Source organism: Corythoichthys intestinalis, chromosome 18 (assembly GCF_030265065.1).
Source record: "Corythoichthys intestinalis isolate RoL2023-P3 chromosome 18, ASM3026506v1, whole genome shotgun sequence".
NCBI classification, from domain to species: Eukaryota; Metazoa; Chordata; class Actinopteri; order Syngnathiformes; family Syngnathidae; genus Corythoichthys; species Corythoichthys intestinalis.
In genome coordinates, this window is record NC_080412.1 from 9,378,490 (window position 1) to 9,395,102 (window position 16,613).

Below are 16,613 nucleotides of genomic sequence, written 5' to 3' on the forward strand. Positions count from 1 at the left end.
AAACGAGAGGTGCGGCAGCAACGAGTAAAGCCTCACCTCTGATTGCGCAATCCATAACAAACTGGGTGGATACATGGAATTGGAGCGTGCTGGTTGCCGTACATCTGCATGTCGCCATTATAATGTTTCCAGATACGTTTATTTGACCTGATTTTCCACAGTCTTGCTAATGTCTTTAACCCTTAAAGTTTAATGTTTGTTAGCGACATATTTAGTTTTGCTGATGGGAAATAAAACCGCAGTGAAAAGGCACAGGTTGCGGCAGATAGTACGCTGCCGCACAGAAAGGGGGCGAACGTGAGCCAACAGGTAATGGCGCCAGGCGAGTCAAGTGCACTGCGGCGAGCCGTTTTGTATTGTTTACTACGTCGACATCGGACTCCCAAAATGGAAGAGGATTATATATCCAAACTTAAAAAATTCTCAAAACTGGACTTTCAGTCAAAAGTGGACCTGATTAACAGAGGAAGACCAACGCCGGAGCTAAAAGGTTTGCTTCAAACTACGGGACAGTCTAAGATAACTCGCTCTTTTCAAACGGAGTGGTACACCCGAAAAGACTGGCTGTGTGGCTGTCCTTCAAAAAACCGCCTTTACTGCTTCCCATGCCTTTTGTTCTCAACTGGTGCCAATGTCTGGACTAACACGGGATATTGTGACATGAAAAATTTACCACGAAGTCTCAGCAAACATGAGAGATCGTACACTCACATTCAAAGCCAGACTGCTTTAAAAATTTTTGGAAGCTCAAGGATCGATTTGGCTTTGAACGAACAGCGGCGGCTCAACGTTAGCACCCACAATGCCAAGGTAAAGGAGAACCACGAGATTTTGAAAGACCTCATTAATGCAACCTGCTTCTTAGCTAAGCAGGAGTTAGCATTTCGTGGTAACGATGAGAGGGCAAGCTCTACTAATCGTGGCAATTATGTCGAACTTTTATACGCTTTTGCTGAGAAAGATGAGAGGTTAGCTAGACATTTGGACACAATCACTGTGTTTTCTGGCTTGTCAAAAAGAATACAGAACGATCTAATTGAAGCAATCGGTGATGTGATACAGTCGGAATAGGACCGATTCAGGAGAACTTTCCTCCCTGGCGATCATCTCCATTGAGGCGGAGAGACTTTTAAAACTAAAGGAAAATAAGGAGGACTTTTACAACAAAGTAACTGAGGTTTTTGTGGCGAAGGGCAGGCGCATGGACTTCATCTACAAATAAAGGTAAGACCACAGTTTTCATTTTAAACTTAATATTTTAAAACTAAATTTTGGCCTTAAATAAAATATACTTTTTCTTTTCATGCTTTTTGTTGAGCAATCTGTATTAAATTGATTTAAGTATCAGATTCAAGTTTTAAAAACAACTGAATATTTCACGAAAGGTCAAAATTGAAATCTGTGGTTTTGTACACCACTCTGTACTCATTTATGTTGTATGAACTAAATACTTGCGATGGAAATTCCAACACATGGAGAGTGTAGCGCAAATGCACGTTATTTTCTACCTTTACGTATCTGTAATATGTACCGTGTGTGTGTGTTTTGTGAAGAATGCTGATGAGATATGAAATAACCAGTAGTTCATTGAATAAGATACCCTTTTTGGTTATATATTTGTAAATCTGACACTTAAGGAGTCAGTGCCTCACCAACCACGAACCTCACTGCACGTCACTGTCCTACAACCACCACTGAGAATACTGCAGTGGGGTGGCCTTGCTTACATTGCAACACAATGGGTGTGGTTTGCACTGAAATGCCAATAAAAGTCCCAAAGAACTTCCTCGTTGAAATAGAGCATTCACTTTTTGCCGAACCATGAGTGCAGCTGAGTGGAAGAAGAAATGCCAGGATGATTGGGGTCTGCAGGGACTGCCAGCACCGGAGGGTCTGGACTGGAAGTGCGTGTATGAAGCCAAACCTTTTGGAAGAAATCTGCTCAAGAACCCTTCGCCTCTCGGTACAATTTTACCAGTTTAAATAAAACTCGCACTGATGTACACTTACAACATCAGTGTTGTGTAGAGCTTGGAGATTACTTTTTAATTATCTTTCCTGACTCCAATTATGATTTGTGCTGCTCCAACTTTATTATGGAATCCTTTAAAATATTGTCAATTGACATTTAATGATACGAAAGGTTTCTTTTGATATCCGCTATATGTACTCCATATCTATACTGTCCTTCCAAATCTCCCAAACTTCTAACATAATAACCCTTTACGGGGGAAAATGTAACTTTAATATACCGGTAATTATTTTTGTAATATAATTGTGCTACTTTTTACCAAAAAAAAAAAAAATCATGATATTTCATGAATGAATGCATTTATACATAAAACTTTTATACAAAGTTAGCTCGAAAATGCAATTGTAAGTAAATAAACAAGGGTGACCATACTTTGATTTTCAAAAAAAGAGGACACTCGGCCGGGCTCGAGATACTTACAGTATATTTTAGCCGAAGTTCACTCAAAGATGCCTCATCACTCACTGATCACTCAATTTAAAGTGCGCCTCCTCCGTCTAGATAGAAAGTTCAGTTTATAACAAAATAATAGCCACATAACCAACAACACAAATTCAAATTCTCAGGGGTTACTCAACAGGCTTTATTATTCCTAAAATAATAGAATGATGATAACGTAAAAAATATTGGCATTAAATAATGATGAAAAATGATAAAATAATGCCTCTTCTGTATTAGCAAATCATCCTTGAATAAATAATAGCTGTCTTTTCGATTCTTACTGTACAAATAATTAATATGTGTGAAATAATGTTGTAAATAATACCGCTTCTGTAGAAAATCTGGCTTTAACAAAAAGCTCTTTTCTCTTATCAGTGAAATAATGTAAATCAAAACATAGCCTCACAACAATAGTAATTTAACAACAACAACAACAACAAAAACGTCACATTAGTCTTTACACTGTAAAATACAATAAGTTGACTTTACTTTAAAAGAAATGCAAACTTGCAGCCTTAGAAAATGTAATTTATGTTACTTTCATTATTGAGATGCAATTTACTTAATGATTTCAAGTTTTAAGAACTCAAATTAACCTTAATAATTGGATTATAATACATTGTTTATTTTAAGTTTGCAGTACTCAAATTAACTTGAATTAATTAGATTACAATAAGTTTTTTATTTTTGAGTTTTCAGTACTGAAGTGATACCTTAGTTAGCTTTAGTGCTGCTGATTCTTTATATCTTGACACGCTGCTCAATGATTTGTTGATGCCTGGTGTGAAATGAACAAGCAGTAGTATAACCACCAGAGCTCTCTTTAACTACTTTACCTATTTCACATAGATTTGGTAAGTAAATAATGTGTTGAGCAATTTGGAGAAGAATGACAGATACTGACTTTTTAACACTTGCTGTTCTTGTGCTCCATACATCGCATGACCCAAAGAAACTTGAGCAAAACACACATGACATAACAACAGCAATCACTACTCTCAGTCGTGGTTGCTGCAACAACCCATCACCCATTGCGGCGGAACACATTAATAACAGTTGCTACAATATTTTACTCTTTTATAAACTGTCACGTTGCCATGTACAGCAAGGCAACGTGACAGTTTATAAGTAACTAAAGTAAATGAAGGTGTTGAAGAGAGCTCTGGTTGACGACGCGGTTCACCGTGGATATGTGGGGTAAGAAGAACGCCCAAAAACACTGGGAACAAAAAATGATTTTTTTTTCTAATTAAATTGAACTCATTTGCTCCCAAAAAGGTATAAATACGTTCTATTTTTAAGTGTTTCAGTGTCCCAAAAATGTATTTATAAGTCTTTTACGTTTTTTTTTTTACAAGAGGCATCTCTAGGTTCTGTTGCACCTAAACTGCAATGCACAATGCTCAAAACTCATTTTAAAGCAATAAAACTGGCCACTGGAGGGCAGTAGCGCATTTTGTAAGAACTCATCTCAGGCCAAGAAAGGAAGTGAAGAAAAATAGTCAGGAAACGGAAGTTGGAGGGCTCTTGTGAATACGCGTGAGAATTTGAGAAAAATGTGGAGAAGGATTGGGAGGAAAAAAGGCAAACGCTACTGGAGGAGTGTTTTGAAAAGAAAACGAAACCTTCATCAAAGAAGGATTTTAAAAAATCTATCTTGATGAGACAGACGGTGACGGCCACAACAGCGTCAGGTTTTCACACGTGATCTGCGGAGCTCACGTTGCATTACTCCTAAACCCAAGGTGGAAACCAACGATGAAGATGATGAAAATGATGAAAAAAGCGAGACCGATCCTGATCCGGACTCATCAGATTACTGGGAGCCACCTCATTCAACCGGGAGCAGCCGAGAGCCTTCCCCGTTGTTATGTGCGCAAATAGTTCAACAGTTCAATAGTTTAGTTATGTGTAAATAAGTTGTTACTTTGCGATCAAATGCTTTATTTGTCTTGTTGTTTATGTTATTTTGTAGAACGAAAACATTATTCAGATGTGTAGGATGTGTTAAAGTCAAAGTTATGTTTGAAATGTATGCTTTTACAAAAGCTCAATTTCTCGTTTTTTTCATCAGAAATTGGCAAACTGCTCAAACTAAGCTATTTTCTAAGGCTGTTTTCAAAAGAATGGAAAAAGATATGAACTTTTTTTTCTGCTGAAAGAGGAGAGTCTAATCTTTCTTTTGGTTGATTCCATGTTTATATAGCAATAAAACAGAATTTGCTGTGGGCCTTGCAAAATCAGTCAAAATCCAGTAAAACGGCCGGGAGCGAAAGGCCTTGCTCCGGTGAAAATGGCTGGGAGTGAATGAGTTAATTGAGATACATCAAGTTAGGAATGTTTTCCAGCTCCAAATGACTATTTACTTATTAAAATTTAGTGTTCACAAAAGGCTGATAAAAATTGAGTTTAGGTCTCTTATCATATTTAATTAAGTTGTATAATAGCATTTACGGTGTAGTTTTTTTTTTTTTGGTTTGTTTGTTTTGTTTTGTTTTGTTTTAGCAATTTCGGGGACGATGGAACACTGCTCAGACATCCATTTTCTCTGTTACTGAGCACAGCAGAACGAACCCCTGGGCAGGCTTTCTGGAATCACCTCACAGGCAGCACAGTGCCGTAGTATTCTGGGCAAAGTGTCAGTCAATTTCAACACACCCAAATTGGTCCCGTGAAAAATCACGAAAACCGTGCATTTTCATTAATTTATAAAATCCCACCGGACGCCCCGAACAGGATGTAAAAAGTGGACATGTCTGGGAAAAAGACGAGCTTGGTCACCCTACAATAAACTCCCACGGGTCATTTCCAGTTGATTGTGGGGCATTTCTTGGTCACTTACTGTTGATTTTGGGTCAATACTGGGCCACTTTCTGTTGACTTTGGGGCATTTCCGGGTGACTGCCTCTTTTTAGGTTATTTCCTGCTGAATTTGGGGCATTTCTATGAAAAATAAACTGATGATGGCACAAAAGTTTTTATTTTATTTTCTTATATAACTTCATAGTATTTAACTCAGTGCCCTATAAAAAGCTACGTTCTCAGAGTTCTCATTTAAAACCCTGAGTCTTTCATTTAAAAAAATGAAAAATGTATTTTAAAAAATGTCATCGCTATTGTCTTGGGTATTTGCACAATCAATTTTAAAAATGTGAGAAGATACTGATTTTCTTCTATGTTCTAATGTTTGCATTCTCAGCGTCACAGTAGTTGCAATACTGGAAAAGCAGGAGTCCAGAACACTCATACAATTCCAGTAATAGTATTGGACTTTTTAACCGATAGTTGAATGATCGTTGTAATGAGCAATTCTTGTGTTTTTAAAACAACACACCCAACGGGTTTGTCAAACAGATATGGCTTTCTAATATTTGCGGTGGGCTAAAACAACAGGTGTGGTATTTTTCACACTTGCCCCTTTGTCCTCAAGGGTTGAGTAAAGATAACGCTCCGCCTGGACCTGAGTTACCTGAAGTTCCCATGCATGGCCCTCCGATTTTTCAACTGGAAGGTAGGAAATGGAACGACGCGGGTCTGAGTCTGTGAATTTAACCATCGAAAGTTAATTTCACAGGTGACTTCAGTGGATGGACCACAAACACAGAGGTTCTTGATTTTGATACCAGTGGCATTCCTGAAGGGGTCGTGGTGTGTGCTTTGCCTGAGTTCAGGTAGGTCTCATTGTGGAGCAGATGGCAGAGATGGGTAGAGTAGCCAAAGGTGTTAGTCAAGTAAGAGCAGAGATGCAGGGCCGTTCCTGACCAATTTGGTGCCCTATGCAACGCATTTGTTGGCCCCCACCCCCCATTTTCACCACATATATTTAAACTCTCATACTGAAAAAGCACATTATCTCTTTTTAATTTATTATATAAAAAAAGACAACGAACAAGTGCATAAATCAAAAGAAAAATGCTGTAATAACTATTCAAAAGCACCAATAAAAACACTTAAAAAACAAATGCATTAAATAAATGACAATTGTTATTACAATATGATTACCACCCACCCACACAAACCTATATAATGACACACAGAACACTTTAAAATGCAACTTTTCTCCTTGACCTATAACCTTACTCACCTTGTCTTCACTGATGCAAAAGCATCTATCACACTTTCATATGACAGTTGTTTTGGAAGGTGCACTTCTTTCCTGGACTTAGTGGGCCTGGAATTGGGGCTGATGTGGATAAGTTCGCTGTAAAAGATGGCCCAGGATGTACAGAGGTAGAAGGAAAATATTTCAGAAGAGCATCTACAAAGAGGAGAAAGAGAAGAAAGTGGAATGTTACATTATATTAGTCAAATAGCTGTTGATTGTGAAACCAGCATGACATAACCATAATAGCGCCTACATTCTTGCAGCCTATACTCTACCTGTCTATTGGATCGGGCCACTATCTTTGATGGGTGTAGTTAAAAGAAAATAAATTCTTGAAGCACGGCAACTACACAGGACTATCCAATAATAATGAATCAAATAATATACAGTGGGGCAAATAAGTATTTAGTCAACCACTAATTGTGCAAGTTCTCCCACTTGAAAATATTAGCGAGCCCTGTAATTGTCAACATGGTTAAACCTCAACCATGAGAGACAGAATGTGGGGGGAAAAAACAGAAAATCACATTGTTTGATTTTTAAATAATTTATTTGCAAATCATGGTGGAAAATAAGTATTTGGTCAATACCAAAATTTCTTCTCAATACTTTGTTATGTACCCTTTGTTGGCAAAAATGGAGGACAAACGTTTTCTGCAACTCTCCACAAGCTTTTCAGACACTGTTGCTGATATTTTGGCCCATTCCTCCGTGCAGATCTCCTCTAGAGCAGTGATGTTTTGGGTCTGTCGTTGGGCAACACGGACGTTAAACTTCCTCCGCAGATTTTCTATGGGGTTGAGACCTTGAGACTGGCTAAGCCACTCCAGGATCTTGAAATGCTTCGTACGAAGCCACTCCTTTGTTGCCCTGGCTGTGTGTTTGGGATCATTGTCATGCTGAAAGACCCAGCCACGTGTCATCTTCAATGCCCTTGCTGATGGAAGGAGATTTTCACTCAAAATCTCTTGATACATGGCCCCATTCATTCTTTGCTTTACACAGATCAGTCGTCCTGGTCCCTTTGCAGAAAAACAGCCCCAAAGCATGATGTTTCCACCCCAATGCTTCACAGTGGGTATGGTGCAATTCAGTATTCTTTTATCTCCAAACAAGAGATCCTGTGTTTCTACCAAAAAGTTCTATTTTGGTTTCATCTGACCATAACGCATTCTCCTAGTCCTCTTCTGGATCATCCAAATGCTCTTTAGCGAGCCGCAGACGGGCCTGGACGTGTACTTTCTTCAGCAGGGGGACACGTCTGGCAGTGCAGGATTTGAGTCCCTGGCGGCGCATTGTGTTACTGATAGTAGCCTTTGTTACTGTGGTCCCAGCTCGCTGTAGGTCATTCACTAGGTCCCCCTGTGTGGTTCTGGGATTTTTGCTCCCCGTTCTTGTTATCATTTTGACGCCACAGGGTGAGGAGGGAGTTGAAAGTCCGTGTTGCCCAATGACAGCCCCAAAACATCATTGCTCTAGAGGAGATCTGCATGGAGGAATGGGCCAAAATACAAGCAACAGTGTGTGAAAAGCTTGTGAAGAGTTGCAGAAAATGTTTGGCCTCCATTATTCCCAACAAAGGGTTCATAATAAAGTATTGAGATGAACTTTTGTGATAGACCAAATACTTATTTTAACCATGACTTGCAAATAAATTCTTTAAAAATCAAACAATGTGATTTTCTGGGGGGTTTTGCACATTCTGTCTCTCATGGTTGAGGTTTACCCATGTTGACAATGACAGGCCTCTCTAATACAGTGTTTTCAAGTGGGAGAACTTGCACAGTTCGTGGTTGACTAAATACTTATTTGCCCCACTGTATGACAGCAAAAAAATTAATAAATTGAATATGTTTTTACATGAACGTGATCACCATTTTAATGAATTAATGACACATTTAATAACAAATGTTTGCATTTAAATCCGTGGCACTTTTAGTCCCCCATACCACAGAACTTTGAAATTATGAATTCCATATTTAATGGTGTATTTATTTAATTAACCTTGGCACTTTTAGGCATGGCAAATTTATTTGAAAAGCACAATTTAACACAAGGTAAAAGTGGTTCACGTCACGTGAAAATAAGCCAAGCCTAAGACAATTTTAGTCTCACATACACTTTGTCCAATTTTTTCTAAAATTGAAAGGGGAGTAAATTTAACTGAAACTAATCCACAGCTGGCTGAATACTGAAAATATTTCTAAAACAACTGCCTGGCTAATGATACAGTATAATTTTGCTTTAGGACTAAGTCATATGAACTCAATGTAAATAACCACTAGCTTGCAGTTGTGCTAAGTCTACATGCTTATGCTGTTGAAAAAAATCTTCACAACAAACCTCTGTTTTTTTTCACGTCTTTGCTCTCTTCTTTCTTTTTCTTCTGACCCGGAGGGCTATTCTCTTTTCATGAAGTTGACTTGTCACCGTAACGTCGCGCAATTGCGGAGGCTAAAAATAGCACCTTCAGCTAGCTCGCTCGTCTGCTGAGTGGTGAGTGAGACTAGCGACTGTAGTGAAATTATTGCATCACAGGGAAAAGTGAAACGGGCAGAAAGCACACTAGAAAAATGATTTCATTGTCATTTAAAGACTTATTATGAACGGTTTTGTTGTTCTTTTGATTTATTGTTTTGTATAATTTTTTTTAATACTGCTATCATTAAATTTTATTTTAATTTTTTCTTGACGCCCTTGACGCTGGTGCGCCCTGAGGCGGTTGCTTAGATTGCCTTATGGGCGGCACGGGTCTGCAGAGATTGGTAATAACGCGTTACATGTACTGTACTCTGTTACATTTACTTGAGTAACATTTTGAGAAAAATGTACTTCTAAACGTAATTTTACGAAGCCATACTTTTTACACTTACTTGAGTAGATTTGTGAAGAAAAAACGCTACTCTTACTCCACTACTTTCAGCTACACAAAAGCCGTTACATTTTTCCTCTTTATTCTCCATATTATATTCATTTATTTATTTATTTTTGCCAGCGATGCCAAGAGTAGCTCTAATTTCACCAATGAGATGTCGCAACAATAATCAAATGACTCCATTAAACCAATCAGACGCAAGCTTGCTGTTCTATGATCACGCCAGTCTTTTCAATCACGTAGCTTCTTTAAAGCACTGTAAAAAATAATTTGACATAGAAAACTGCCCTGAACATGACTCGGCAGCGCGGATTTAAACCTCTCTCCTAGTTTTAATTTGGCACCCATTGACCAAGGAAAACCGGACATATGATCCTTTGAATTTCATAATAGTAACTATGAAGGAACTAATCACTAACCAAAGTAGAAAGTATTTTTCTTCTCTAGAGGGCACTCATGCTCTTTGGACTACTAATGCTTCATTTGTGTACTTTTTTTTCTCTCGCTGGAATTCAATGATTTTTATTTTTGTATTTCTGTGGCCTAATGTGGTTATGTAATGGGTTATTGGACAGTATCATTATAACAACAGTTCAAATAGATAAGTTGAGAGAAAAAAAATACCATTGTTTAAAAAAAAAAAAAAAAAAAAAAAATCAAACAAAAATAAGCACTTAGTCACAATGTTACTCATGACTTCATGACTTCAGTATTCTTTTCACTGGTTACTTTTTTACTTGTACTTGAGTACATTTTTTGGATGACTACTTTTACTTGAGTAATATTATTTTGAAGTAACGCTGCTCTTACTTGAGTAAATTTTTTGGCTGCTCTACCCACCTCTGAGTAAGAGTAGTGTTACTTCAAAATAATAATACTCAAGTAAAAGTAGTCATCCAAAAAATTTTCTCAAGTACACGTAAAAAACATTGTGTGAAAAGAATAATAAATTAATGAGTAACTACTAACTGCTTACGATTTTTTTTTAAGTAAGGGGATATTTATTTTCCCAGCACATGATCTATATGAACTGTTATTATATTACTGTACTTTAACCTATTACATGACAATGTAAGGCCACAAAAATACATAAAAATAATCGAATTCCGACAAAAAAAATCAACAAAAATGAAACATCACCCTTCCAAAGAGCATGAGTGCCCTCTAGTGGAGAAAACATATAGAAATTAAAATGATCATATCTGACGGTATATCGGTACCAAAAGAATGGGAGAGAAGTTGAAATCTGTACTTTTGAATAATGTTGACGCAGCACTCTATAATGAAATAGTTATATTTTTTACGGCGCTTTAAAGATGCCACATGATTGAACAAGCCAGCGTGATCATAGTACTTCTGACTGCAAGCTTGCGTGTAGTCATGTAACTGTACTGTATTGTTACGTCTGATTGGAATAATGGATGAAACTGGTAGAGCCACTGTGGGCATCTCTGGCAATAATAAAGTAATATCTGATAAGTAGAAAAAAGACAAAAAGTGTAACGACTCTAGTGTAGCACAAAGTTGCGGCGTAAGAGTAGTGTCTTCTTCATAAAGCTACACAAGTATAAGTAAAAAGTATGATGCGGTAAAACTACTCTTAAAAGTATATTTTTCTCAGAAAGTTGCTCAAGTAAATGTAATGCGGTAAATGTAACGCATTACTACTAGGGGTGCAACGGTTCAGGTAGCCCACGGTACGGTCATACCTCGGTTTTTGGGCCACGGTTTCAATTCGGTTTCGGTACGTAATTGGTACATAAGCAGAACAATTTTTTCCCCTCAGAATTCTCTTTATTTTGCTTGTCAGCAAAATTGTTTTGACACTATAGAGTACTTCTACTCTATAGTGTCAACACAATTTGTAAACAAAATTAAACCATAAAAACAATCGAAACAAAAAACTTTCAACTGTTGAAGGGCCTCAACCCCTTGAGTTTACAATACACTATACAGTCAAATTAAAAGAGAGGCAACATGCAATTTATCCTTGACAAATGACTGCCGTGTATAATCTGGAGGAAACAAAGTTAGAAACGTGAGGTCATGCTTTGCCCATTTTTAAAAATATTTTTTAATAATTACAACATTGCTGAAATGTGTGCGGGAGAGCACAACATACTGCGGGTCGAGCGTTATCTTTAGCTGACAAAACCCCACATAAGTGACAAATGAAAAAGGCTGCAAATCTTTAGCAACGATCGCTCCTACAGCACTGGTTATAGTCTTGTGTCTATCTGAAGTGTACGGTGGCCGAGAAGTGTCAGACGAAGTCCAAACACTTTGCAAAAAGAAAAAAAAGCACAAATGCAAATTGCCACAACACAAACGCCAATGGCATACAGTACGCAACACATCGCTTTTGCTCATTAATATTCATGACGTTAGCAATTGTTGCTAGGCAGGTCAAGCTCTCGTTTGTCCCTAATAATAAATGCATGGAAATAGGGTACAAACAAGAGGTTTACTGAGCTAAACCTACCAATTCTGTCTGAAAATTATGTCCCTGGTGCCAAATTCACTGGTAAAGATGTGGAAGAATGTATGAATGTTCAGTTAAAGAGATAGCTTGAGTGTCGAGGGCTGAAAAAGACGAGAAAATAGCCGACCTGATCCAGAGGTAGCTTTTTTATCAACACCTTTTTCTTGCATGCATTGCTTTACGCCACTGACAATGACATTCTCCTGTTTCAACAATCTATCCTTTACCACCATATGCCCTGTCTTTCTTATATATTATATCCTCCGGTTGTCTTACGTCTCTGACCGCTCTTGGGGGTAATTTACATTGCTATTTTTATGTAGCGATCGCAAATGCTACTCAGTGAGAGACAACGGGCACTTTAAATTTTTTCATTATTTTTCAATAATTTATTAACACTTCCCCCTAACTAAGGTTGTTTCTTTACAACAGAAAAGGTAAAGCTGGCTAAAACATGGCTAATTTATTTAAATATCCGTATTTTAGAAAAATAGTAGTTTTATACGGGCGCGTGTCTATGTTGACCCACTTCCAGGTTACGATGGCGACGTCACGGTCTAAAAATAGCATTAGTGCGGTACACTATTGCAAAAGCTTTATGAAAAAATAAAGAACGACAAAAATGCCACAACACAATCCCCAATTGCCTGAGCACGATTGCAAATTGGCAAAAGTGAGAACCCCAATTACCACAACATGAATGCAGAGTCGGAGTCAAAGTAAATTGATAATATTGAGTGAAATATGATCTTTCCTTTCACAGTTGGTTTTCCTTGGAGCAGACTGTGGACCTGAAGGCAGAGGGACTATGGGAAGAGCTGCTGGATGATTGTCAACCAGAAATTGTGATTCAAGACTGGTAGGTGATCAATCACCTCAAGCAGTCACAATGGAAAATATGAAACTACATTATCGCATGTCTTATCAGCTGGTTGCTGAACAAAAAAAATGACCTCAGAATTAGAGAAAAATGACTTTTCTAATAATAATTCACTGCACTTTCTGATGTTGCAGTAACGAGCACACTGCAAATTTATAACATCTTAATCAGATTATTTTTCTTAAATCTAGTCAAATAATTTTCTCTATCTTGTCTTGAGTGTTAATGATTAATTATCAGATGATTGCATCAGATTAGTCCACTTTCTTTGAGCAAATATTACTATTTGCTTTCAAACAGTTTTGAAATATATATCTATTCTTGAATTAAAACATTTCGACATTTCAAAACTTTTTTAAAGATTAAATATACTAATTCATTGCTTGATATAAGTCTGTTAAATTCATTTTCAGCAAGCTATTTTTGTATTTCAAGGAATCTGAGTAAAATGTATTTCTTATTTCTATTTGATTCACACTGAAAACAAAAAGGTTAATATCGCCCAAAAAAAAATCTAGTTGAAGTTTTCAACACAAACTATCTGTCAGATTAGGAGTTTATACTGTATATAATGAATATGTAAATTCCTTATTTAATTTACCAGGTATGAGGAGAGTCAGTTGCATGACTCAATCTACCAACTACATGTGAAGTTATTGGGTGCAGACAAAAGCACGGTGATTGCAGAGCACTCTGTCAACCCAATTGAGGCCCGCAGGGCCGATTCCCACACATGGAAGGAGGTAGTTTGATCTTGCATACCCTGTTGGTGTTGGGCATTGTTTGTGCACATCTAATTTTCATTGCATGTCTTTCTCTTGGCCTGTAGGTGTCCCATGTGTTCTCTGGCTATGGCTCGGGAGTGAGGTACATTCACTTTTTGCACAGGCTGAAGAACCAAAGCATCAAGTCGTACTTCTTCTACACAAGGTTTACTGGCAGCTCTGTCACTGTCAAACCGATCAAAACTGGCTCATAGACACAGCTTTTCGAGAAAGGGTCTTGGAATGTATTCACGATTTCAGATTGTGTACCACACATTCTCAATTTTCATTGTTGATGAATGGAAACAGGTCCTCCTCAGAATTTTAATAAAGCATTATACAAAACAACACGACAGACAGGTGCGTCTTGGAGGAAAGAATCTTTTTTAATGAACTGAAATACACAGTTTGATTTTACTGATTAGGTAAATAAAATCCAGTGTTTCCAGGAGGTTTCCTAATTTAGCCAATTAAATGCGAGTAACTGAGGGGCCGTTTATATGGTGTCCAGTGTTGTCAATAACGGCGTTACAGTATAACGGTTTTTCTAAAGGCGTTATTTGTTTTTTTTCAGTAGTGAGTAATATAATTAATTACTTTTCCCATCTTGGTAAGCTGTTACCATTACTGAGGATGTGAAGGGGCGCGTTACTATAATTTGGTTGACTGAAACGCGAGTTGTCTGATTTTTGTCACAGCTTCCTGGGAGAGAGCAAAGCGGGAGGGGGTGATGACGCTATGATGATTGGGGTTGGAGCCTTAGCATAACATTCGCGTTGTCGTTAGCTTTAGCATTTAGCGTGGCGTGCGTAACGGGCAACTTGTTTTTACATACAGTTCATGGCATCCAAGTGGGTACAATTAATTGAAAATAATGTACTATTTTCCTGCTGAGGATGCTACAATATAATAATAATTTGTTTTTTTGTTGTCATCTCGTGATAAAAAGTAACATTATTTTGCTGAGTAACTAATTACTCTTATAATGAGGTAACTGAGTCATATCAGTATAAATGCACCCCGCTTTAAAATAGAGTGCTGTATTTTAAGCCAAAAGAACTGTTGTGTTTGATAGAATAATATGTCTATATGCTTCCATAGCAGTTTCATATGGCACATTAAGCCCCGAACTATTTTTAATTTGTGCGATTTTACCCTGGAGACCCCTGTTTACAGACATCGCGCAACCGCTTTTGTTTCAAACCAGCCATAAAAAGAAGGTAAGTAATTATATTATTCAAAACGTGTATCGTTTTTAGCTTAGAATCATGAAGGAATTTAGTCCTCCCAGCCCAAACTGCACGGGGAGGCCGGCAACAGAACGGAAATGTGCTCCGTCGCTGACGCCCCCGCAGAGCCAGGCTAAGGAGGACGCTAAACTCCGCGCGTTCCTGTGTTAACCCTTTGCACACTGACTCCATGTTTCAAAAGCTTGAAGAACACTCGCCGAAAACAGGTTGACAATTTATTCGTCGACAATGGTCAAAAACAAGGCAAAAACAGACGACGGAGGGACAATTCTGGTTCCAAAACAAGGCTACATGTTTCCGAGCAGAAGAAATCTGTCTTATCTCAGTGTTCAGTCTTTTTGAAGTCTTTGCTGACGCGGGTCTTGTCGAAGGCGTTTCTGGGCGTTGCTTTTGGTCCACCCCCGCTGTGGCCGGTTTTGGGCGGCTTAGGTTCGTGCGCGGATTGGGACGCCCGCTATCAACTTTGCTGTCCAGGCTGGTTGTACAAATTACATCACAATGAAAAAAATAGTGTCTGCAAATAGGTCACAGATGTCGACCTCATAAGTATCGCTTAATTGTATTTTTTTTGTTACTGTCGCATTTTCGCCGATATTTTAGATGATAAATAATTGATCCAAAGAAAAACAAACTTTTAAAAGGGTAAATATTTGAAAAAGAAAATGTCGTCCACTCCATGATGTCTGCGATTTCTGCATTGCGACCTTTGTTATATTACCGTGTTTCACCCATAAAATCCCCAAAAAGTCCGGCTGTGGCCATCCACAACTGTGTCTTGACATTCGATGAGACATGCTACACGCATATTTGTGGCAGGTCAGTTTAATTTCAACGAAATTTTAAAGTGAGTAGGGAATAAGCTGTCATAATTGTATTTTTTTTCCCTGAATATTTCAAAATGTATTATAACATGGCCTATTACTGTCCGGATATAAAATTTCCCATATTGTGATTGGAGTTGGACAGCACTAACTACAGTTATCAAACTGAAGTACAGTGATCCCTCGTTTTTCGCAGTTAATGGGGACCAGAACCCACCGCAATAAGTGAAAAACTGCGAAGTAGCCCCCCCCTAAAATTTTTTTATTTTATGATTTAAAAAAAAAAAAAAAAAAAAAAACCTGTCCTGTTCAGCTGCTTGGATACAGGAGAATTTTATTTTATATATATTACATTCTTTATATATTTTTTTGTGTATACAGTACACTAGTTAGAAAAGTAGATGCAATATCAATATACAATAACATGCATAAGATGTATAAAATGTACTCACCACACTGATGATCTTGATAAATGAAGAAAAATACTCCAGAACAATGGATATGAAGGTAAAGATGATTTATTGAGAAGCTTGAGAGTCACGCATTCTTTGTGGGCCTTAAAGCTTCGCCTCTTCACTTTTTCCTTGAAAAGGAACGTCCTGGATGGCATCCTCTTCCAAAAAAGGCCAGTCTTGTCCATGTTAAACACCTACTCCGGGAGACAGCCACCCTCTTCAGTTAATTTGGGAAATTGGTCGTCAACGTAACGAACAGCTGCGTCATGGTCCACCGAGAAGGCCTCCCCATGCAATGTAACGCTGCGAAGTCCAAACCTCTTTTTGAATTTTTCGAACCAGCCCTTGCTGGCAACAAAACCACAATTTTCTTCACTTGAAGCATTGGTCCTAGGCTGTGGTTCATCTTCGTCATTGTCTGCATCACCGCCACCTTCATTCAACTCTCCTTCAGGAATGAGGCTATCATACAGCACTTTGGCTTTTGCCCGAATCATGTTTGTGTCGA

At 38.0% G+C, this 16,613-nt stretch overlaps 1 protein-coding gene across 1 annotated transcript; it reads left to right on the plus strand.

Moving 5' to 3' along the window:
* The first annotated feature begins 1,821 nt into the window (after positions 1-1,821).
* On the plus strand, positions 1,822-13,883 carry LOC130906605 (F-box only protein 50-like). The gene is made up of 6 exons (XM_057821095.1): positions 1,822-1,963; positions 5,904-5,984; positions 6,048-6,144; positions 12,699-12,794; positions 13,420-13,558; positions 13,645-13,883. Exons 1-6 carry the CDS (start codon positions 1,822-1,824, stop codon positions 13,792-13,794), a joined length of 705 nt encoding a protein of 234 aa, XP_057677078.1. The 3' UTR covers positions 13,795-13,883.
* The last annotated feature ends 2,730 nt before the right edge of the window (positions 13,884-16,613 follow it).